The 22,192-nt window shown below is 47.5% G+C and overlaps 1 protein-coding gene across 7 annotated transcripts in view; it reads right to left on the bottom strand.

Moving 5' to 3' along the window:
* The window catches only part of Fam234b (family with sequence similarity 234, member B), a 39,363-nt gene that overhangs the window by 8,270 nt on the left and 8,901 nt on the right, over window positions 1–22,192 (bottom strand). For 5 of the 7 annotated variants that reach the window (XM_030255645.1, NM_028982.4, NM_001362110.1 and 2 more), the window contains 8 exons: window positions 18,542–18,940; window positions 16,040–16,138; window positions 10,896–11,087; window positions 9,164–9,294; window positions 2,686–2,833; window positions 2,176–2,317; window positions 980–1,123; window positions 739–820 (listed from right to left, as the gene is read on the bottom strand). In XM_030255645.1, coding sequence (XP_030111505.1) covers window positions 739–820; window positions 980–1,123; window positions 2,176–2,317; window positions 2,686–2,833; window positions 9,164–9,294; window positions 10,896–11,087; window positions 16,040–16,138; window positions 18,542–18,940 — 1,337 coding nt within the window. Of the gene's footprint in view, window positions 1–738; window positions 821–979; window positions 1,124–2,175; window positions 2,318–2,685; window positions 2,834–9,163; window positions 9,295–10,895; window positions 11,088–16,039; window positions 16,169–18,541; window positions 18,941–22,192 lie in introns of all 7 variants that reach the window. The other 2 variants (XM_006506715.3, XM_030255646.1) reach the window with 1 other exon arrangement.

Here is a 22,192-nt window from a genome sequence, read left to right as displayed (position 1 = left end):
ACTCTGAGCCAGACAGTGGTGGTGCACACCTTTAATCCCAATACTCGGAGGTGGAGGAAAGATGTCTGTGAGTTCAAGGCTAGCCTGGTCTACAGATAAGAGTTCCAGGATAGCTACAGGGTGAAACCCTATCTCAAAAATCAAAACAAATGAACACAAAAACTCTATAATTCTGCCTCTGACATGAACTGAATGAAAGATGACTCCCAGAGAGAGCATTCCATCCACACACATATAACCTTACAGAAAAGGCGAGATGGAGAGCCAGCCCGTGCATGTTTCAGCACCTCTCAACCTGCTGCGGCACCTCTGTCTCTGAGCTCTGGTCTTACTGTTTCTAACCTGGTACACCTTGCTGCCCACAGCATAAATCCAACCTTAGAGGTCCTACCCATATTGCCTGCCTTTAGCAAACGCCTCCCAGAGTTCTGACTTCTCTGACACCTGATTGTGCCTGTACTGAATATGGCATCCATTTCCCCACCCAGCTTTGTACGGTGATTCCTCCCACCTAACTGGAAGTATAGGCTCCCCAAAGAACATTGGGTTAGTCTAGAAAAGCTGCTGTTGCAGATTTTAGCAATGATCTGAGTCTCCAATTCATCCATCCTCCAGACTGGAGTTCTCCGAAGGGAGAGACTGTGCTTCCAGCCCATATTCTTCCCAGTGTCCGACCCAGGGCTGGACACAGAGCCCACTCTTTCCAGAAGTGCTGATTGAGTTGAGACCTCTTTTTACCTTTTTCATCCCATCTCCATCTTGTGTCTGCAGAAGGAAGTCCAATGTCTGGTCATCAGTGAAATACCCAGGAGTGGGCTGGCTGCAGACAGACAAAGAAGCAATAAACAGCATAGACAGAAAGAACCAGGCACCTCCCTCCCTTCCCCTCGCACCAGCCACGGTAACAAGCAGTTGTTTTAGATAATTTTAAGTCAGGAAAGTTGCTCAGAACAGCAGCCATGAAGGGTACTCTGCAAACCTGCGCAGGCCCTGAAGGTTCAGTTTCCAATGAGGCGTAAGATCTTGTCCTCTAAGCAGGACCAGGCCTTGTCGGGTTGTAATCAGGAGGCTGCTGCTGTTGGAATCTGGCGCCTTCACCAACTGGAGAAGCTCAACTCCATCACTACATTGAACAAAACCCAACAGTTAGTCTCTGGTGTGGATGAGATTCCCATAGCTGTTCATTTTGATGTTTGTGTATTCTGTTGTCTCTTGGTGTCTGTGTGGGAGCCGGTCCCAGGAGCTGCTGCAGAGACCAAATTCGCCTGTTCATCATCCTTAAGCTGAATGATACATTGTATCCGTACAACCCGGATCCTCCGATGTAATGTGAACCATCTCTAGATTAGTTATAACTCTCGGTACAATGTATAAAGAGTTGCAATCTGCACTCTCTGGGAAATAATAACAAGAAAACAAGTCTGTATATGTTGGGTGCATGCACAATTTTTTTCCAAATATTTTCAGTTTGCAGAGGAGTGAATCGGCAGTCCATGATAGGGACTCCTAACTCTTCCTGGTTGGGAATCCTCTCTACCTGGACCCTCTGGGGACAGTAACAGAGTCAAGGATAATGGCACAGAGGACAGAGATGGCGCAGGTGGCCTGAGATTGTCATTATTCTTTTTCTACACTACTGGAACCGTTCCATCAAATTCACTAAAACAACGTGATAATACCAGAGGGGAAAATGCTAGAAATGAATTGAAGTTTCTGACAGAACGGAATAAAACAATTATTACCCAAGACAAGAGTTGTATAGATAAAATACATAGATCGCTTCATATGACAACACAAGTTGAGAAGTAAATAAAAATTAAAATAATAAGAGTTCATGTATCCTATTCCTACTCTGTCACAATATAGGGGAGAGAAGTCAAAGCTTTCCTATCTAGTTTTACAGCCATTTTATAAATATATCCTTTAGTTGTTCTAATTCGGACTGTTAAGTTAATATCAATCCTTATAATCTATTTATGACACAATCACACACCCAACATTCCACAACCAAAAGAAACAAATTCCTCACTGTGTTTAGCATACGTTGGTATTTTAAGGTTAGCTCCACTTTCCCCACACTTCTGCCCTTACTCACTAGTCAACCCAAACCCAGAGACCCCGTGGTGTATGAGTCTCCAGAGGACCTCTCTCGGCCACACACCTTATCAGCCATACCTGTAAACATCGATGAGCTCTGAAAGGTTGACAGATCTGTGCTTCTCCCACTCCGGCTCCTCTATCTGCAGAGAGGGTGGCGAGCTGTCCCGATTTTGGGCCTGAACAAAAATGTCCCGCAGGGCGACAGCTTGTATGTTTCCTAGTGCCACAGGAAGAGTCAAATTGAGCAGCTGGGTTTAAAAGAACTCCCCCAGGCTATCCCAGGGCGCGGGTTGGTGGGGATCGAGGAGTGTATGGCTGGGCAGGAGACACAGAGTGGAGCCTGCGGAGCTCGCAGAGCCCACTCCGGCTGGTCCCGCTTGGAGTGATGGGAAAGTGATCAAGTGATGTGGGCAGTCCCTCTCCAGAGACCACATCAAGGGAAAGCTGAGTTAATGACCTGCATGCAGCAGGGAGAGAGGTCCTACAATAGTGATGAAAAAGAGCCCACACCAGCAACCCCTGTCTCATGGAAGGCCAGGGCACCACACCAGGGGAGCAGAAGCCAAAGCCAGCCCTGCTTCTTACCAAAGCCAAACAGGATGTAGACAGCTCCACTGGCGGTGATGTAAACCTGGGGACCAATCAGATTCCCTACTCCCACGATGTTATACTTCACAGGTCGGCCCACAGGACTCCCTGTCCGGCCAGATACCAGCAGAAAACACAGATCTGGCTGAAAAAGTAAAAGAAAGGGGGCATATTAATAGAGGCCTTTCATTTCCAAAGGCCTCACAAGCTAAGGGCTCGGGAACACTTCCCGAGGTTGGAAAGCACAAAGCCTAACTTGCTTGCTTATTTCCCCCTGGAGATAAGAAGCGGGGCAAATGTGTCGTCGTCCCCCCCCCCATTAGATATGTAGGAAGAGTCCTCAGATGATGAAGCACAGTGGTTGTCATTGACTAAAGCAACTAAAGATCGACGAGGGCTAAATATAAGATGCTGATACAAGGGGGCAAGGGTCTTTACTCTCTAACCAGTTTCTACCAGAGAGATTCAGATGGTCATCTTGATGGGGACTGGAATCAGCAGGGAAACACAGCTCTGGGTGTCTCTGAAGATGTTTCTAGGTTTAACTAAGTAGGAAGACCAACCCTGGATATGGGCAGCTTCATCCTATCAGCTTGGGGTCTTGACTGAATAAAAAAAAAATCAGGGGCTTTGGAGAAGGGTCAGCAGTTCTAAGTACTCGTTCAACCATGAGGACCGGTGCTCTGATCCCAGGACTGAAGTCAGGCAGCTTACAAATCCCTGCAACTCTGGCTCTGTGGGACTAAAAGTCATCTGCCTTCCTAGGATACTCACACACACACACACACACACACACACACACACACACACACACACACACACACACACACACACACACAGACTCATACAGACACATATACAAACACATGCACATACAGAAATGAAATGAGATTTCAATAGGAAAGAAATAGAAGTGAGCACCGGCATTTCTGTCTCCCCGCTTCCTGACTGTGGATACAATGTGACAGTGTGCTTCCTGACTGTGGATACAATGTGACAGTGTGCTTCCTGACTGTGGATACAATGTGACAGTGTGCTTCCTGACTGTGGATACAATGTGACAGCGCCTGGGGCTGCTATGCCTTCCCTCCCCACCTGGCTCTACACTCTGTAAGACACAGTGAAAGCTTCCTCCCCTCCATTGATTTTGCCCGGTATTTGGCCTCAGCTGTGACTAACACACTGATGCATCCACGTAGCATCCCATAGAATTCTCCTGTAACACCAGATGTCTGGCCTGGCCACTGTCAAGTCCACTCTCAAAAGCAGCAACTCTTTTCTGCATACAGCCAGCTAGTAGATACTGTAGGCCTCTCTGGTTGCATGGTCTCCATAGCAACCACTCTCTACTGTTATTCTAGCATGAAATCTGTCACAGGAAGAACAGGGAATGACTATGCTCCAACAAAAAAAATATATTTGGGAAAACCAACAGTGGGGAGAATTTAACCCACTGGCCCCGGTTTATTAGCTTGAGCTCTAAAGACTCTGTTTTTCATTTTCTTTTATTGTAGAGTGTGTGTGTGCGTGTGTGTGTGTGTGTGTGTGTGTGTGTGTGTGTGTGTGTGTGCACCAAACAAGCCCCAGTGCTCTGAAAGAGCAGCAAGCGCCACTGAGTCACACACACACACACACACACACACACACACACACACCCGCCAGCCCCTTCAGTAAAGTGTTTGCTGCTGTTTATCATTACGGATTCTTATAGGGAAGATAACAAGTGTGGCTTACAGCACACCCAGGAAAAAAAATGACTTATTCCCTCAGTACCAGAAGGGAGTTTTTAGGGGAAGGTCCTGGCACGCTGCTATGGTGTATCCTAAAACATCCCGTCAAAGACCACATGACTAGAGTAAGTGTACCTCAGAGCAGAAACACTATGTAACAAACAATGCTCTAAAAGACCTTAGGTTGGAAGATGAATCAAAGTTGTAAGAAGAAATCATTTTACCAATTAATTGATTATGGTGTTTTGAATATGCTTGGCCCAGGGAGTGGCACTATTAGGAGTAGGTGTCACCTTGTTGGTGTAGGTGTGGCCTTGTCGGAGGAAGTGTGTCACTATGGGGGTGGGCTTTGAGACCCTTCCCCTAGCTGCCTGAGAGAGTCAGTCTTCTCCTAGAGGCCTTCAGATCAAGATGTGGAACTCTCAGCTCCTCCCTCACCATGCCTGCCTAGACACTGCCATGCTCCTGCTTTGATGATAATGGACTGAACCTCTGAACCTGTAAGCCAGCCCCAATTAAATGCCCTTACAAGAGCTGCCCTGGTCATGGTGTCTCTTCACTGCAATGAGACCCTAACTAAGACACTGATTAATGAGAAGGTATGAGCTCATTCACTGACTATAAGCAAGGAGCAGATGTTAGAAAGTCTTCTGCTACAAACAAAAATTGAATTTGCCTTAAAAGAAGTAATGGTATCCTCATGGTTCATGGTTGAGGTAACCATGAGCCAAGCTCTTTGCAGATGTTAAAGAGCATATGACAGATGGGGTTCCAGGGAAAAGGAACTCCCAACTCTGAAGGGACTGCTGTATAAGACATCGATATTTAGCCTTTGGAGTGACCGGCTCAGCGGGACCAGGCTAACAGTCACTGGGTTTAAACTAGGTGGAGATCAGATTCACTCCAAGATGCCAAATGACACTGAAGTGGGGACAGAGAAGAAGATATGAGAATAAACATCTCCAATAACAACATCTCCTGAGCTGATTGATTAGCAATGCAACAAGGCTCACACATCAGTGCCATTAGCATTAGCCTAGGGGCTTGAGAAGGGTACACAGGACTATGGTTCTAGGCTCAGACTCACTGATACATAGTGTGACCACAATGACTACAGGCTTCTCAAGTTCATTCCCTGTAACATTCTAGGCCAGACCAGTCCCCGCATATGAAAGCAGGCTCTTCTGCCAAGTTCAGTTCATACCCCTCCCAGACCTAAGGACTCCTCTACTCTTAATTCACAGTCCTAAATATATTCCCTTCTTTATGTCTGTGGCTCACACAGCTCCTCACATTCATCACTGCCTGTAATCAAGGCAGAAGTAGCCGCTGCCTAAATCCATCCTAGAATATCCTGTAACTGTCACGGTCAGGCAGGATGGAGACTATTATATAATCTGTACTCTACCACTCAAATGAATAAGTTCTGCGAGGCCAGCTGACCCATAGACAGGTAGAGACAAAGAGTTAAGAGCAAGTGAGATGACTCCTCTAACAAGGGCCCGGTAGTGTGGAGGATCTCAAAGGCCTGAGCACTGCCCTTCAATACCACTGGGCATAAGAAGCAGGTGGGGGCATTAAGACTAAGATTTCTGCTGGTCGTGGTGCAATTCCAGTGCTAAGGAAACAGACAAGATGATGAAGATTGTCAGAAATTTAAGGCAAGCCCGAGATACACAGTGAGACTTTGTCCCCCAAAATCTCAAACAAAAGAACCAAGATCTCCAAGTGTGCTGACGTACAAGAATGTGTATGGTGGCCTCAATGGGCTGTGAGACCTGGGCTCCATCAGAAAGCGGTTTCCCACACTCTCACACTGTAGAAAATCACTTCCTAATAGCGGGAACAAAGCCCCTCCAGCCCCACCCCCTCTCCTTCTATTCATAGTGGCTAGGATGCAAAGTTTAAAAACACTCTGTGAGGTGGCTGGTGAGATAGCTCAGCTATTCCTGAGGTCCCGAGTTCAATTCTCCAACACCCAGGTCTGATGCCCTCTTCCGGCATGCAGGAACACTTGCAGATGGGGCACTCATACATAAAATAATTCCTGTATCAGGCCAACCTAGCCACTAAGCAGGGGTCGCAAATGTGAATAATTCCTGTATCAGGCCAACCTAGCCACTAAGCAGGGGTCGCAAATCTGAGTCTGAGGCAGAGCTACAAAAGGAGACCCTGTCTCAAAAATAAGAATAAAACAGGCTGAGCCAGTGAAACTGATCTTTAAGTTAAGAAAGACTGGGCCCACAAGAAGGATGGTTCTACTGCATCCTCCTGCAGAGGGCTTGAGTTTGGTTCCCACCACCCACATGGTGGCTCACAACCATCTGTAAACCCAATCCCAAGGAGTCTGATGCCCCCTTCTGATCTCCAGGGGCACCAGGCACACATGTGGTACACAGACATATATGTAGGTAATGTGTTTTATAAGAAGATAAGGAGAGAAGGAATATGTGTGGTGGAGGTGCAGTCAGGTGTAGGGGAAGAGGGGGCCTCTGTGGGCCCATGCTGAGGAATCCCTTCCCCCTGAGGGACCAGAGGGGGCAAGCAGCCCCTCTTATAGTGAGTCAGGCACACCTGGCTGTTGCCAGATAATTGTGGGGTGGAGCCTAGACAAAATGTCAACTGGTTTAAAAAAAGCATCCATATATACAATACATATAGCTTTTTCCATTGTTGTTTGGTTGGTTTTGTGTTTTGCTTTGGCTTGGTTTTCAAGACAGGGTTTCCTCTGTATATTCCTGGCTATCCTTGAACTCAATCTGTAGACCAGGCTGGCCTTGAACTCACAGAGACCTGCCTGCCTCTGCCTCCTGAGTGCTAGCATTAAAAGCATGTGCCACAACCACCCTGCTGCATATAGCTTAAATTTAAATTGCAAGCCAGTCATGGTGGCACATGCCTTTAAATCCTAGTATTTGGGGAGACAGAGGCAGGCAAATGTAGGTGAGTTTAAGGCTAGGTAGGGCTACATAGTGAAATCCTGTCTCAAAAAAACCAACAAAACTTTTAACTGAGGTAACTGCTCATTAATGTGATCTCTCCTGAGACTAGGGAGAAGAGGGCCTTTTATCCCATCAGGTACAGAGCAGCTGCTCCAGTGTCTGAGCCATGGCTTTAGGAGGCCACTGTACTGGAATCAGAGCTTATCTTTCTTCAGGGGGAAGGGAGGAAATTAAGACACTGCATCACTGGGGCATACTAGACAGACTAGAACTTATTAAGCAGTCCAGGATGTCCTCGAACTTGCAGCAATCCTCCTGCCTCAGCTTTCAAGTGCTGGAATTATAGATATGAGCTACCACATCCATGCTGAAAGTTGTCCTCTTCTGGCACCTCCCTTTGGTCATTGACGAATCAGAAAGGATTTTAGTCTGATTAGTTTGTGTAGAGGGAGGTCCTGATGTTAAAATCCCATTCCCCAATTGGTTCTTGACTTGTCAATAAAGAAGGCTGGGGGCGGCCAATCGCTGGACAGAAGGTACAGGTAGGACTTCCAGGTCCCAGAAGGAAAAGGAGACTCAAGGAAGGAGATTGCTGGTTCTGCCATGCTTTGGAGGAAGAAGGACACAGCAACCATGTGAGGCTTGGGGGCTGCGGCCTCTGCTACGGGCAGATTGCCAAAGATGTTTGGCAGGGGTTTAGGTGGAACAAGCTAGAAAAACAGAAATATTAAATTGGTAAGGGCACGCTTTTCCAGGCAGGAGTTATCTGCACCCAGCAATTGTGCCTAGTAGGCAAGTTAAAAAGTAACAGTTTGTGTCTTTAATCCTCAGATTCAAGGGTCTCAGAGTGGGCTGGTAGCATGGCCCCTCCCAGAGCAAAGGCAGGTAGAAAGAGATGCCGGGTTAGGGCTGGTGGCAGCCGATCCCAGAGCTAAGCCGGGTAAAACAAAAGGAAACCAGGGAGGGGCCAGAGCTCGGTCCAATCCGGGAAAAGGTGGTAGCGATTTTTAAAACTACACACCACAAGTTTAGACAGGTCCCAAAGTGCAACAACCCAGGCTCACCTGGAATTTTCAAACCTCTGAATGCTGCGATTACAAGGGGGAAGCACTTGCTTGTGTTGTTGTTGTTGTTGTTGTTGTTGTTGTTGTTGTTGTTGGGTTTCACCACACATGTGTCAATCTCAAGCTCACTATGCTATCACCGACGGCCTTGAGTATCTGATCCTTCTGCCTGTCTCCTAAGTACAGGAGTATTACCACCACACCTGATTTATGCAGTTCAGGGGACCCAACAAGGGCTTCATGCATGCTAAACCATCACGCTACCAACTAAGATATATCCAAAGCTTACCTCTTATGAGCCTTCTCCATCCATCCTGTTGTTTTACAATTGAAGTAAATTTTAAATAGATACAATATGGTAAAGCTAACATTCTGTTTACAGAGTAAAAACTACACAGTTTTCTAGGGACTTAATTTGTTAGCTCTCATTTTCATAAGCGGCCTACAGGGAAAGATAAAACTTTCTCATTTAGACATGTGAAGAGATCAGAGCATGGATAGGGTACAGTTTGCCCCGGGCCACAAAGCTACAGAGTAGCACAGAAGGAATTTACACACGAGCCATCTGCCTCCAGAGCCCTGCTAAAGCACAGTACTCAGAACCACAGAGCATCACAGGAAATGAGCTTGGAATAGTCTTGGGTCACTTAAGCTCACCAGGAGAATCTATTTCGGCCTAAGCCATTGCAACAACAAGGTCCTACGCAGCACTTACAGTAACCATCACCAGAGACCGTACCTGCAGTTCTCCAATGGCCAGCACCACCAGATCTCTGACACCATCTTCATCAAGGTCTGGCAGCACCACAACCGGGGCTGCCAAGGTACCGTTGGACAGATGGTTTGGGTTCAGAGTCCAGAGGACTTTCCCTAGGGAAGGAGACAGAGGTAGATCATCACTTCTGCTTTCTGTCTCAGCAAAAGGTAGATGCAGCATTCCTGAGCCAGAAGAGAAAACTCAGCAGCTGAACGAACACGAGACAGCTCCCCACATCCTGCCATTACTTCTGTCTGACGACGAGGAGAGCAGGAAGTGGGATTATGAAAACCTCAAGCGTCTGGCTACCCATGCATGCAAAGGCCTCACATCTGGATTTCAGTTTATTTAGCTATTGTTTTATGTGTGTGACCGCTTTGCCTGCATGTATGCCTGTACACTGTGTGTCCGCTGATGCCCTGGAAAGTCAGAAGAGAGCATCAGAACCCCTGCAACTGGCATTACAGCTGGTTGTAACTGCCCTGTGTTGCTGGGACCTGAAGCCAGGTCCTCTGTAAGAGTGGCCAGTGCTCTGAACCATTGAGTGATCTCTTGAGTCCCACACATCTGGATTTTGTATATCAAATAGAGATGGCTATGTCCTCCTGGCAAGTAGGAGCTCACTCTACTAGGGCTGCGGAATGTGTCTGTCACAGGGCATTGCAGGCACTAAGGAGCCCACACCAGAGAAACCACAGAAGGCTTTCAAGGACTTCAGTCCTGAGCTAGGACAGTAAGTGCACTCTGAAGATTTGTTTTAAATACAGGTGCTCATATGTCTCAGGCTGGCCTTGAACTTAGATGTAGCCAAGGATGATCCTGAACTTCAGATCCTGGTTCTACCTCTTAAATGAGTGCTGGCATTATAGGCCTGCACCACTATGCCCAGTTTATGTGGTGCTGGGAATCAAACTGGGTGCTTGGTGCATGCTAAGGATTCTCTCTGCAAAATGGTGTGTGTGTGTGTGTGTGTAATTTTTCCCCACCCAGAGGTACTCCACTAGACAAGCATAGTACTCAACACCTATAACTCCAGCACTTGGGAGGCTGAGGCAGGAAGATCTTATGAATTCAAGGTCTGGGGTACAGTGTAAAAACCATGTCTCAAAAGGGAGTGAGCAAAAATAAAGCACCCCATTTTGGTACCTCTGAATTGGGAAGGATGTTACTATTCAACTTCTCGAGATTATAGCCCATAGAAATATTATATCATATTATATTATATTATGTCATGTTATATTAAGTTATGTTATATTACATGGAGATATCTTTTTCATACTAGACTCATTTTCATCACTGCCAGCCTGTGGATCTAAAACAGAAAAGAAGCTAAAAGGCCATATCAGCACAAGACTGGGAGTTCTTTTCAGTAGCATCCAACCAGGGCCCAGGTTCACATACAGACCAGCACAATTCAAAGGCAAGGAGGTGACATGCTCTTGCCTGTTGTACAAAGACCAGTACAGAGAGACTCTACAACCCAGGTCCCCGGGGTAGCATCTGTTTGGGTAAGAGTTTATTTAGCCCTGTCTTATCACCAAACAGGTTGCAACAAGAATCTGCTTACTCGGTCCTCCCAAGCCCTTTATCTCTTACCCTTAATAACCAAGCACCTTCTGAACCAGGAGAGCAAAGCAGTTTCCCCTGTCGGCTGCTCGGATCCGACACTGAGGCTCCGGAGGCAGCACTCTGCGCGCCCAAGGCCACTCTTTACCTGACGTCGCATTGAATGCGCTGAGCATCTTGCGAGTCCCCGTCACAAGGCAGATGGTTTTGGCCACACTTCCTGGTATCAGATCTAAGCATGTGACATCTTGAGCCTCCTCTGGGAGGGGACTGGACCACAGTGTGCTGCCGTTCATCCCCGAAAGGCACACCAGATCTGCAGTTGGTTGTGAGCCAACACCTAAAGGCAAGCAAGAGAGGTGGGGAAAGGGCAGAAGGGAAGAGTCAGGGAGATGAACGGTGACATAGGGAGATGGTGGTGACACAGCAGCTCGCTCTTGTCTGCTCAGCTCCTTCCTGTGGTTTCTGACAAGGTGTGAACACGGAACTTGTCATCCCCCACTTCACACCTCCTGTAGGACACGTGTAAGACCAGCCGCGGTGGGCTCCTCTAAACTGCCTCACCATGTCTCCGTTTTGGCACCTTTCCCAACGCATCTGTTTACCTGTCTGCCACCTTAGCCCACACTGAACAGTGGCATCCTTAAGGAGAGACAGTAACATCTGATTTCTCAGCCCGTCACGAGATGCTTGCTCTATAGAGTTGTAGCTGAGCAAAAACCAGTTGTTTGCTGAGCAAAAGACAGGGGTAAGGCCAGCAAAGTGGGTGGGGAAAGGTGTCTGCTGCCAAGAGCGGAGACCTGGGTTCAGTCTCCAGCCCCCAGCACTATTCCAGTATTCCCACGTCTACGTGGGAGAGAATCAACTCCTAAAAGTCGTCCCCTGGCTTCCACGTGTGCTCTGTTACACGCATGTGTGCACCACACACACACACACTAAATAAATGTAATTTAAAAATGAAAAGAAAAAGACGGAGCAAAATCCAGAACAGGGTGTAGTAGTCGTTGAGGGGAAACAAACGAGCCACTCGGGCTGGAAAGGAATGCACAGGAGAGCCCAGGCTGACCTAGAACCCAGGCAGAGCAGGGAGTCAACCCTAAACCCAGTCAGCAGCAGCAAAGGTTCCCCACACAGAAAAGCAGGTTTTCAGAAATGACCTGCAAGCTACAGAGGCGAACAGCAAGGAGGTCTCGCTGTCTGCAGGAAAAGAACAGCCAGGTCCGAGGAAGGGAGGCCACAGCAGCTCAGGTCAGGGTGACTCGGTGACAGTCACACCTCTGGCTGACTCTGCTTTCACTCTGAGGCCGAGACATCTTGACTCACACTTTCTACTTTCAGACACCTGAAGTCTCTAGGCTTCATTCTTCCTGCTCCTCAGCGCTATTAACTAAACGATACAGCTGCAGACCGGAAACAGGACGTGGCCCGCTGTATCAGACCTCCTGCATTACCTTCTAGACTTTTCCAAACCAGTCCTGTGCTAGTCTTCCTGCTTAAGAACCCCCATGAGAGGACCAGCCGTGGTGGTGCATGCCTTTAACCCCTGCACTTGGAGGGCAGAGGCAGGAGGATCTCTGGACTCAGGAGAGGGCCTACTGTAGCCAATTTGTGCTTGTTGACTGGATCATAATCAGCTAATTCTCTCCCTCTGCTCCCAGTGGCACTGTAGGGACATCCATGAGGCATGGGGGCTGGGTGCATGAACTACAGAGCCTCGTTCTTAGAGTTGAACTTCAGGTCTGCATTTTACCAGATGTGGGACTCTAAAGAGTTCCTCTACCTAGTGTGCCTCAGTTTCCACATCTGGAAGAGGGGACAATACTAGCCTACTTGGTCAGATTGTGTTGAGAAGCAAATCCATTTGCATGGGCTGTGTGCCTACAACCAAACACAGCACCTAGAAGGTTCCTAATGGTGGTTATTGTTGTGGCTTGAGTGAGACATGTCCCTAACAGTCTCATGTGTTTGAACACTTGGCCCCTGGTTGGTGTTTTCATTTTAGGACATTATGGAACCTTTAAGATGTGATGCCTTGCTGAAGGAAGGAAGTCACCAAGGCAGGGAGGGCTTTGAGAGTTCATTGCCAAAAATAAACTCTTTTGTAAATCGTTTGAGGTTAGAGTATTTTGTCACAGGCACACAGAAGCAACTAAAGTAATTACATTGTTACTTTTACAACCTGTGGACAAATCCTGTTTGTCTACAAAGGATCGAAACCCTCAGTCTCATCACTATGCATCTTGATATAGAGCAAAGCAGGCAAAACACCAAACAGCTTCAGCATCTCTAGCCTTCCTTTAAAGGCAAATGAGTCACAGACCAGGAAAACGCCATCAGGCTACAACCACACGAAAGTCTGCTTTCCCTGTCTCAGAGTTGCATCCATATATCAAACATGCTTCTGAAAGGTGGTCCAGTGATGTCAGGCAAATGCACACTACGGAGATCTCTAAAGCATACCTGGACACTCACTCTGGGCCTAAATGATCAAAATACACTTGCTAGGATTTCTTCACCCTCCGGGTAGGGGTCATGCATCAGCTGATATACTGTCATCATTACCAATTCAGTAGCCATTGCAGGCAAACTAAGACCCTGTGTAGCTATCACGGAAATGAGGCATTTTTGCTTGTTTGTTGTTGCTGTTGTTTACTTTTTTGGGTTTGGGGGTAGGGTTGTTGTTGGTTGGTAGGTTGGTTGGTTGTTGTCAGTTGTTGGCTGTTGTTGGTTGTTGGTTGTGGATGATTGGTTGGTTGGTTGGTTGTTGTTGGTTACTGTGATTCGTTGGTTGGTTGGTTGGTTGGTTGGTTGGTTGGTTGCTATGTGTAAGCTATGGAGGCTTTAATAAAGAGACTATTGACAGAGATGTGTCCCGGTGCCGGATCCCACTAGTGGCAGTACAGGCCCTCAAAGCTGTTAATGTTCCCAGGGACAAAGGAGGACGAAAAAGAAAGTCCTCTAAGAGGGGCAACCTGAGACCACCCTGTTCCAACCCTAGCTGTGAAGAAGCAGGGAAGTTAGTTGCTCTCCTCAGTCTCTCTCACAAGGCTAGGGAGCTGATAAACATCCTGTACACTGTCTATCCTTCCCAGGGGCGACAAACCTGGAGAATTCAACTGAAAGGGGAAAGGAAGGCCTCTGGCCCACTCATCTGTGTGCAAAGACCTGAGTGATGAACCACCCCGCGAGGATGGAGAAAGCAGGGTAGAAGCAACATTCACTGTAACCAGGGAGCAGTGGAGAACTGGCTGGGGAGATGGTTCAGTTGGCAAGGTGGTGGCTATAAAAGCAAGAAAGCCTGAGTTCAATCCCCAGAACCCACAGAACAGGCCTGGAGAGGTGGCACAGTCATTGCAGGGGGCGGGGGCGGCAGACAGGCAGCTTCTGAGGGTGCTAGCCAGATCCAGGCCAATGAGAGGCGCTGCCTCAAAATATAATGTAGATGGCATTGAGGGTTGGTCTGGTGCTGCTATGTATTCAAATGCTAAATGCTGGTCCCCACAATCTGGTTCCCCCCCACCACGTCCCACTAGCAGATTCTAACATACCGCTAGTGATGCTACTTAAACTTTACTCCCCAATTTAAAGCCACTGATTAAATAAAAGTAGCTACAGCCAATTACTGGGGACTACAGAAGTAAGTAGAGTTTTCAGTTACTGAGCTAGAGTCACAGGTAGGAACGAAGAGGAGAAAGAAAGAAATGGAGGAGGAGGAGGAGGAAGAGGACGAGGAGGAGGAGGAGAAGAAGAAGGAGGAGAAGGAGGAGGAGAAGAAGAAGAAGAAGAAGAAGAAGAAGAAGAAGAAGAAGAAGAAGAAGAGGAGGAGGAGGAGGAGGAGGAGGAGGAGGAGGAGGAGGAGGAGGAGGAGGAGGAGGAGGAGGAGGAGGAGGAGGAGGAGGAAGAAGAAGAAGAAGAAGAAGAAGAAGAAGAAGAAGAAGAAGAAGAAGAAGAAGAGGAAGAGGAAGAAAAGAGGAAGAAGAAGAGGAAGAAGAGGAAGAGGAAGAAAAGAGGAAGAAGAGGAAGAAGAGGAAGAGGAAGAGGAAGAGGAAGAGGAAGAGGAAGAGGAAGAAGAAGAAGAAGAAGAAGAAGAAGAAGAAGAAGAAGAAGAAGAAGAAGAAGAAGAAGAAGAAGAAGAAGAAGAGGGAAAAGAAGAAGAAGAGGAAAAAGAAGAAGAAAAGGAAGAGAACAAAAAGTCTCCATTAGATATGTCAGGATAGGAGCACTTGGCCAAGTAAAATGCCCCTTGAGGACAGGCTGATTGAGCAGAAATAACCCAGTGAGACTCAAACAGCAAGTACTTTGGGAGATCAGCTGGGGAATTAACAGTCTAGCATATAGAAAAATAGATTAGGGCTAATCCCCCAGTAATCGTGCTAAGCTGATTAAATAAATCCATAGGACACTGCCTCTATTACTGGGGGCCTGGCCAGGTCATATTAATAACTCATTGAGTTTATTAAAATCCATTTACAGGACAGTTCCTGAGGAATGACACCTGAGGTTGTCTCTGCCCTACCACCCTCCCACCGTAACACACACACACACACACACACACACACACACACACACACACACACACATCTAATTACTAAGGCTGTCACCACAAGGTATGGGTAAGTTACTTCTCAGCTCTGGTTTCTTCACTGGCCTGAGTGGCCACCAAGTCCCTCCAGCTAGGACTTGGGTCTCTCTCTCTCTCTCTCTCTCTCTCTCTCTCTCTCTCTCTCTCTCTCTCTCTCTCTCTCTCTCTCTCTCTCTCCCTCCCTCCCTCCCTCCCTCCCTCCCTCCCTCCCTCCTCCCTCCCTTCCTTTCTCTCTCCCTTTCTTTCTTCCTTTCTTTCTTTCTTTCTTTCCTTCCTTCCTTCCTTCCTTCCTTCCTTCCTTCCTTCCTTCTTCCTTTTTGTGTATGTGGGGGAAGGTGCACTTTGAGACAGAGTCCCTCTAACACTGGTCCTGGAATTCAGTATGGAGAGCAAGCTGGCCTCAAATTCACAGGAACTGGCCTACCTCCACTTTCAGAGTGATGAGATTAAAGAGGTGTGAGAGAGAGAGAGAGAGAGAGAGAGAGTCTGTGCGTGCATATGCACTATCACACTGGGCCCTGATTTCTTGGAGTGATCTTTTATTTTGAAATGATCTGGATTTACATGAGGACCATTCTGATGAGGCGTGCTATGCAAGGCAGACCTATAGAGAAAGCCTTTCCCCTGCAGACCTTCCTGTGCACTGACCCTGGGAAGCTGACCAATGCTTTCCTTCTCCCGTGGTAGCCTCCAGAGGATGGAGCTCTTACCTCCTTCAGTCCCATTCCTGGTTGTCACAAAGGTGAGCAGCACGTCCCGCAGACCATCTCTATTCACGTCAGCCAACTCCAGGGGAGACAGGTCCCCGCCTGGCGTACACATAATGAAACAAAAAGGGCCTGAGCCAGTTACCACAGACTAGTTCTTTTCTGCCAGGTTAGAAAGAAGACAGATGCAAATGCCGCCAGCACCCTCCCAGCCCAGGTGGACTGCCTGTTCCCAGACAGACAAGAGGAGCTCTGCATCTCCCCTGATGCCTGCCCGCAGAGCCCTGGGCACTATACATAAAGCAAACAGAGACTCTGAAAGGAGGGGACGGTAAGTCAACTTGACTAGAGATTGCAAGACCTAAGGAACGGTAATGTATGGAATTCCCTGGGGTTTCTGACTATACTAGACAAGATGTAGTGAAATAACTGCAACTCAGAAACACCAGGAGGCTTAGGACACTCTAAGGAACCTGCTTCCCTGGCCAGAGGCCCAGCAAGGGTGCAGCCTAGCAAGGCAAATTGATTATAGATAATAATGGCCCCACCACCCCACCACCCCCACAGCAAAGGCTGCAGAGCCTGATATCGGGAACCTTGTTCTGGCACCACCACGGCACCCTCTCCTCCCACCAGAGTCAAGACGGAAATATCCACGGGGTTTGCGGGGAGCTGGGACTGCCATCCCATCTGCAGTGGGAAGGGAAGTCTGAAGCTCTACCCGGCCAGCCCTGCCCTTCCTCCTCAGTGGGCAGCAGAGGCCTGTGCAGAGCAGAGGTAATGGGGAGCCCCTCCTTGGTCTGAGGAGTCAGAGAATGCCTGCCAAATCTGCAGGGAACTCAGACAAAAGTAGAAGCACAAGTTGGTACAACCACCTTAGCAGAGAGTGGGAAACTTTAGAAAGAACATGACCATACCCTCCGAAGGGCAACTTTTCTAGGCTTCTGTCTTGGAGTAATTTGTACATAACCCTTTGGGAATGTATAAAAATGTTCTTAGAATCACTCACTTAAAAAAGATTGGAACTCATTTATGTTTATCACCCTAGAAAAATAAATTGTATGCTATTCCCAACATGGGAAGTTAGACTGGGAAAATGAATAGAAGACTCTAGCTATAGGGCATCAGCATAGATTAATCTCAGGAGTGTCTCTTTTCAAAGGACGTGAATTATAGTGTGCCAGAGTAGTTATAGATGGTATAAATGAAGCTCTGGCTTCAACCTCCAACAAGGAAAAAAAAATTTCCAAAAAAGTCAGTGGCATGGAATGCTGTAACCTGGCACTCTGGAGGTGGAAGCAAGATCAGGAGTTCAAAGTCAGACTCAGCTACTCCATGAGTTCAAGCCTAACCTGAACTACAGGAGGGTCTCAGGCGCAAACAAGCACAAAACTTGTGTTGACAAACCAGGTGTGGTGGCATGGGACAATAATCCCAGCCCTCAGAAAACTGAGATAGGAAGTTAAAGGCCAAGGCCAGCCTGTGCTTCACAGTAAGATCCTGTCCCCCAAAACGAAAATTATATTGTAAAAAAAAAAAAATCACAGAAACTATGATTCTATTTACATAAAATTCAAAAAGAGACAAAATTAATGAATATATCAATGTCCATATCAATGTGGCAAAGCTTTAAGGTCAATTAATAATCAGGCCAAATTCAGGATCAGAGTCTTTTGGGGGCAGACAGGGATGGGGGGTCAGGGGACTGGAAGGCCTCAACAATGTCCTGTTCCCTCGGGTGGGTGGTGGATGCAGCCGCAACGCTGTAAACTAAAGCTGTCTTCAGGGAACTCAGAGAGCAGGGTCCAGGGGCACAGAGCTGTAGCCTTCTGTCTCGTGTCTAACCTTCACCGCCTGAACAACCCCATGCACAGGAGGAAAGACTGCACGGCACACGTGATTTTTTTAAGATTTGGAGGGAAAGCCAGGCAGAGTGGTGCGCAGCTGAGACAGCAGCACTGGGAAGGTGAAGGCAGGAAGCTATCCGGTCTGTGTAGGGAATTCTAAGCCAATCAGGGTGACAGCCATGAGACACCGTTCTCCAAAAAAACATTTAGGCCAGGAATGATGGTACGTGCCCTTAGTCTGACCTCTTGGGAAGCAGAGGTAGAGGAGATTTCTGCGAGTTCAAAACCTTGGTCCACACAGTGAGTTCCAGGCCAGCCAAGGTTACAGTGAGACCCTGTCTCAAAAAACAAAAACTAAGCCGGGCGTGGTGGCGCACGCCGTTAATCCCGGCACTTGGGAGGCAGAGGCAGGTGGATTTCTGAGTTCGAGGCCAGCCTGGTCTACAAAGTGAGTTCCAGGACAGCCAAGGCTACACGGAGAAACTCTGTCTCGAAAAACCAAAAAAAAAAAAAAAAAAAAAACAAACCCAAGACAAAAAACAAAAACTAAACTAAACTAAATGAGAAAAAAAAAAAAAAGCCAAATACCTGGAGGGAAACTTGAGTGCACTAACTTATGAAAATTTACAGATTTATTTCTTAAAATCCCGCAACTCACCTCCTTGGGAGCCCAGGCGCCGGCTCCAAGCGCTATGCAGGTCTCTGGGAGGGCAGGGGATGAGGAAGGCGCAGAGCAATACCAGAACCATGGAGATCACCAGTGTCAGCAGGAAGACAGACGTGCGCACATAGGACACCAGGGGAGAGGTGGCCTTCTGCTCCAGGCCCCCAAGGGGTTCCGAGGGGAAACCCTCTGGGGTGACTTCTGAAAGATGTGGCTTTGCCGCCCCAGCCACATCGGCATCTGAGTCGGGCTCTGGCAGGTCTCCCAGGGCACTCTTCCCGTTTTTGACCCCTCCATTCTTCTGCTGCAAGTTAAGCACGAGATCATCTTCGCTCTCATCACTGTCGGCCTGCGTGAGGGGGTCGTACTCACCGAGGTCTGGGCTCTTCTTCCCTGGAAAGTCAGACAGAGATGGAAGCAAAGTCACAATAACAAACCTAGCTTTACATCAGTGAGCCTGTAGTGTGGCCTTCTGTATGATTAGGTGGCCGGAGGAGGGGGTCAGAGGGAGTCAATTGTTCTAGAATTATTGCCTTTCCGGGTTAAGAAAATTGAAAAGTATAATGCACTGTGTTAACCAAAATGAGTCAGACCTGGGCATGCTGCAAGTTCTACCATGTGGGAGCTAAGACAGTAATCACGAGAGCAGAGAGCCAGGCATAGTGGCTCATCCCTTTAATCTCAATGTGTGTGACGCTAAAACAGAATTGTCATGGGTTTGAGGCTAGCCTGGGCTACAAAGCAAGATCCTGCCTCATCGGCTAGTGATAGGTCTCAGTGGGTAAAGGCAGTTTCTGCTAGGTCTGTGACCTGAGTTCAATCCCCAGGGCCCATACAATGGGAGGAAGACACTCACTTCCATGAGCTGTCATCTGATCTTACTCCCATGCTATGATTGTTTTGTATATGCTTGGCCCAGGGAGTAGCACCTATTTGGAGGTGTGGCCTTGTTGGAGTGAGTGTGTCACCGATGGCATGAGCTTTAAGACCCTACTCCTAGCTGCCTGGAAGTCAGTATTCTGCTAGCAGCCTTCAGATGAAGATGTAGAACTCTCAGCTCCTCCTGCACCATGCCTGCCTGGTCACTGCCATGCTCCTGCCTTGATGATAATGGACTGAACCTCTGAACCTGTAAGCCAGCCCCAGTTAAATGTTGTCCTTATAAGACTTGCCTTGGTCATGGTGCCTGTTCACAGCAGTAAAACCCTAAGACACATGCATATACATATAGCTTTTTAAATGTATCAATAGAAAAAAAAAATCCTGTCCCCAAAACACATAAGGAGGCTGGGGTGCACATCAGTTTAAGGTGTACTGCTGGCCTAGCATGCACAAAGCCGGATTTGCCCCAGCACCACATAAACCAGGCACAGCGGTGAATGCAGCGGTGAGTGCCTCTTACTCTAACACTCAGGAAACCGTGGCAGAATCTGAAATCCAAGGTCATCCTCAGCTTAGTGTGAGGCCAATTTGCCACATAATAGACTCTTGGTTGATTTAGGCGGAGCTGGAGATACGGTTCAGCGGTGAAGAGCACTGCTCTTCCACAGCACCCAGCTTTGATTCCCAGAACCTACAAGGTGGCTCACAACTAGGTGCGACTCTAGTTTTAGGGGATCTGCAGCCCTCTTCTGACCTCCTTGGGCACCAGGCATGCATGTAGTACACAGGCCTACAAATTTGCAAAACACCCACACACATAAAGTAAATGCTTTTCTTTTAAGAGAAGGGCAGAACAGCAGTTAATAGCTGCAGTTGGATGGGAAAATAACTTCCAACGTTCTCTAGTGCAATCTCTAACCATGGCTGTCCCTGTGGGAACCAGGGGTTAAACTCAGGTTACCAGTCTTGGTGGCAAGCGCTTTTGCCCACAGGAGCATCTTGCCAGCCCAAATATCTGCGCTTCTTATTAGCTTCTGCATTTGATTGAATGTCACTAACAAACATGGCCATGGCTTTGACTTTAAATTTGTTATTCACTTATTCATGTATGCACGTATGTATTCACCTATAAATTTGAGGCAGGGACTCACTATGTAGCCCAGGCTGTCCTCGGCCCTGCAGTAACCTTCCTACCTCAGCCTCCCTGGTCCTGGGGTTCTATGTGTGCACCCCACAGCCAGCCTGAGGCTCTGGCTCTTGAGTTAACTTTCTTTACACCGAGTCTGTTCCCACGTTAGATTTTCTCAGAGCCGTGAGGCGTGATTGTTCCTGATAAACTTCTAGAACAATTCTCTTCTGTAGGCTGTCTCTCACAAAATGTCTATGGTTTCCCCGCTGTTTCTATGGAAACAAGTTAGCAAGTTGAATACTACATGCCAGCTAAAGAAGTTTGACAAAAACCTCACTTCTTAGAACTGCCTGTGATTTGAATATCCTTTAAGAACAGCTTTCAGTAAAGGTGGAAAGACTGCTATTCTGAGCATGCGTCCTGGGAGGGGTGGCAGTCTCCCCGGACACAGAGGTGGCAGACGGCCTGAACTCTGCTTCTACACAAACTCTACATTGACTCTACAGGATAAATCAGAGAGAGGCTTGGGTTCGTGGACATACATGTCGTCAAAACATCCATACACATAAGATACATAATTTTTTTTCCAACACAAGGTTTCTCTGTGTAGCCCTGGCTGTTCAGAAACTTGTAGACCACAGTGGCCTCAAACTCAGAGATCCACCAGCCTCTGCCTCCCAATTGCTAGGATTAAAGGTATGTGCCTCCACTGTCCAGCCTGGTAAATAATTAAAAAAAAAATACTCCTGACAACCAAGAAAACATATTAAATCTTGAAATCCTGGGGTGAAAATTTAAGGATCATATAATCCCTGTTTTAAATTGTGTCTCCTTTCAAATCATCCAGCAAGCAATCCCTTGGTACCCAACTGAATGTGACCAGTGTCAGGGAACCCACTAGTCTCCAGCTACCATGTGGGAGGCCAAGACAGGATCACCAGGAGGTCAAGGACAGCTTCAGCTCCATGGTGAGTTTACACATGCATGAGGTTTTCTCTAACCAAAATGAAAGAATTCAGCTGTTCACTATGGAAAGACCAGTTTGGCTCACTTACCAGCTATGTGTACCCTTCTCTTACCTCTATATGGTCCCAATTTCTCCACTTTAAACTATAAAAATTATCATCTACAGCTCCTGCTTGTTATAAGGATTAGGTAAGGGCCATACAAATGGCCCTCAGTGCCTGGATGATGGTCATTATCAATCTGAGCCTCTATTATTATTGCCTAAGTATGTCAACAGCCTTTGACCAGCCTTCTCTTCTCCAGGTTAGACTCCTCCATCTTCTTCACCCCTTGATTTGAAGGAAGAGCTTCTGTGACCCTTCTCTGCACACAGTGTGGCAAGCCCATACTTTCAAAAGTAGGTTTTCTGGAAGTGAACGAAATGCAAGGGTGTGGTCTGGCCACAGGCAGGACAGAACCATGCCATTGCACTCGAGATAATTCACTGTTTCAGTAAACATTGGTAGCTTTCTTGGCAGCCTCACACAGCAATCCTCCTGAAGGTTCCATGGATTCTGAACCACCCTCAGGCCACCCTATCTATCTATCGCCTTACCCCTGGGTTTTGAGCACCAAGTGAAAAATTTAGCAGCAGCATCTACTTCGATCCATCTTGGCAGTCTCTGCCT

This window comes from Mus musculus, chromosome 6, assembly GCF_000001635.26.
Source record: "Mus musculus strain C57BL/6J chromosome 6, GRCm38.p6 C57BL/6J".
Lineage (NCBI taxonomy): Eukaryota > Metazoa > Chordata > Mammalia > Rodentia > Muridae > Mus > Mus musculus.
The sequence above is the reverse complement of the archived record's forward strand: the minus strand, read 5'-3'. Positions and strand labels throughout refer to the sequence as shown.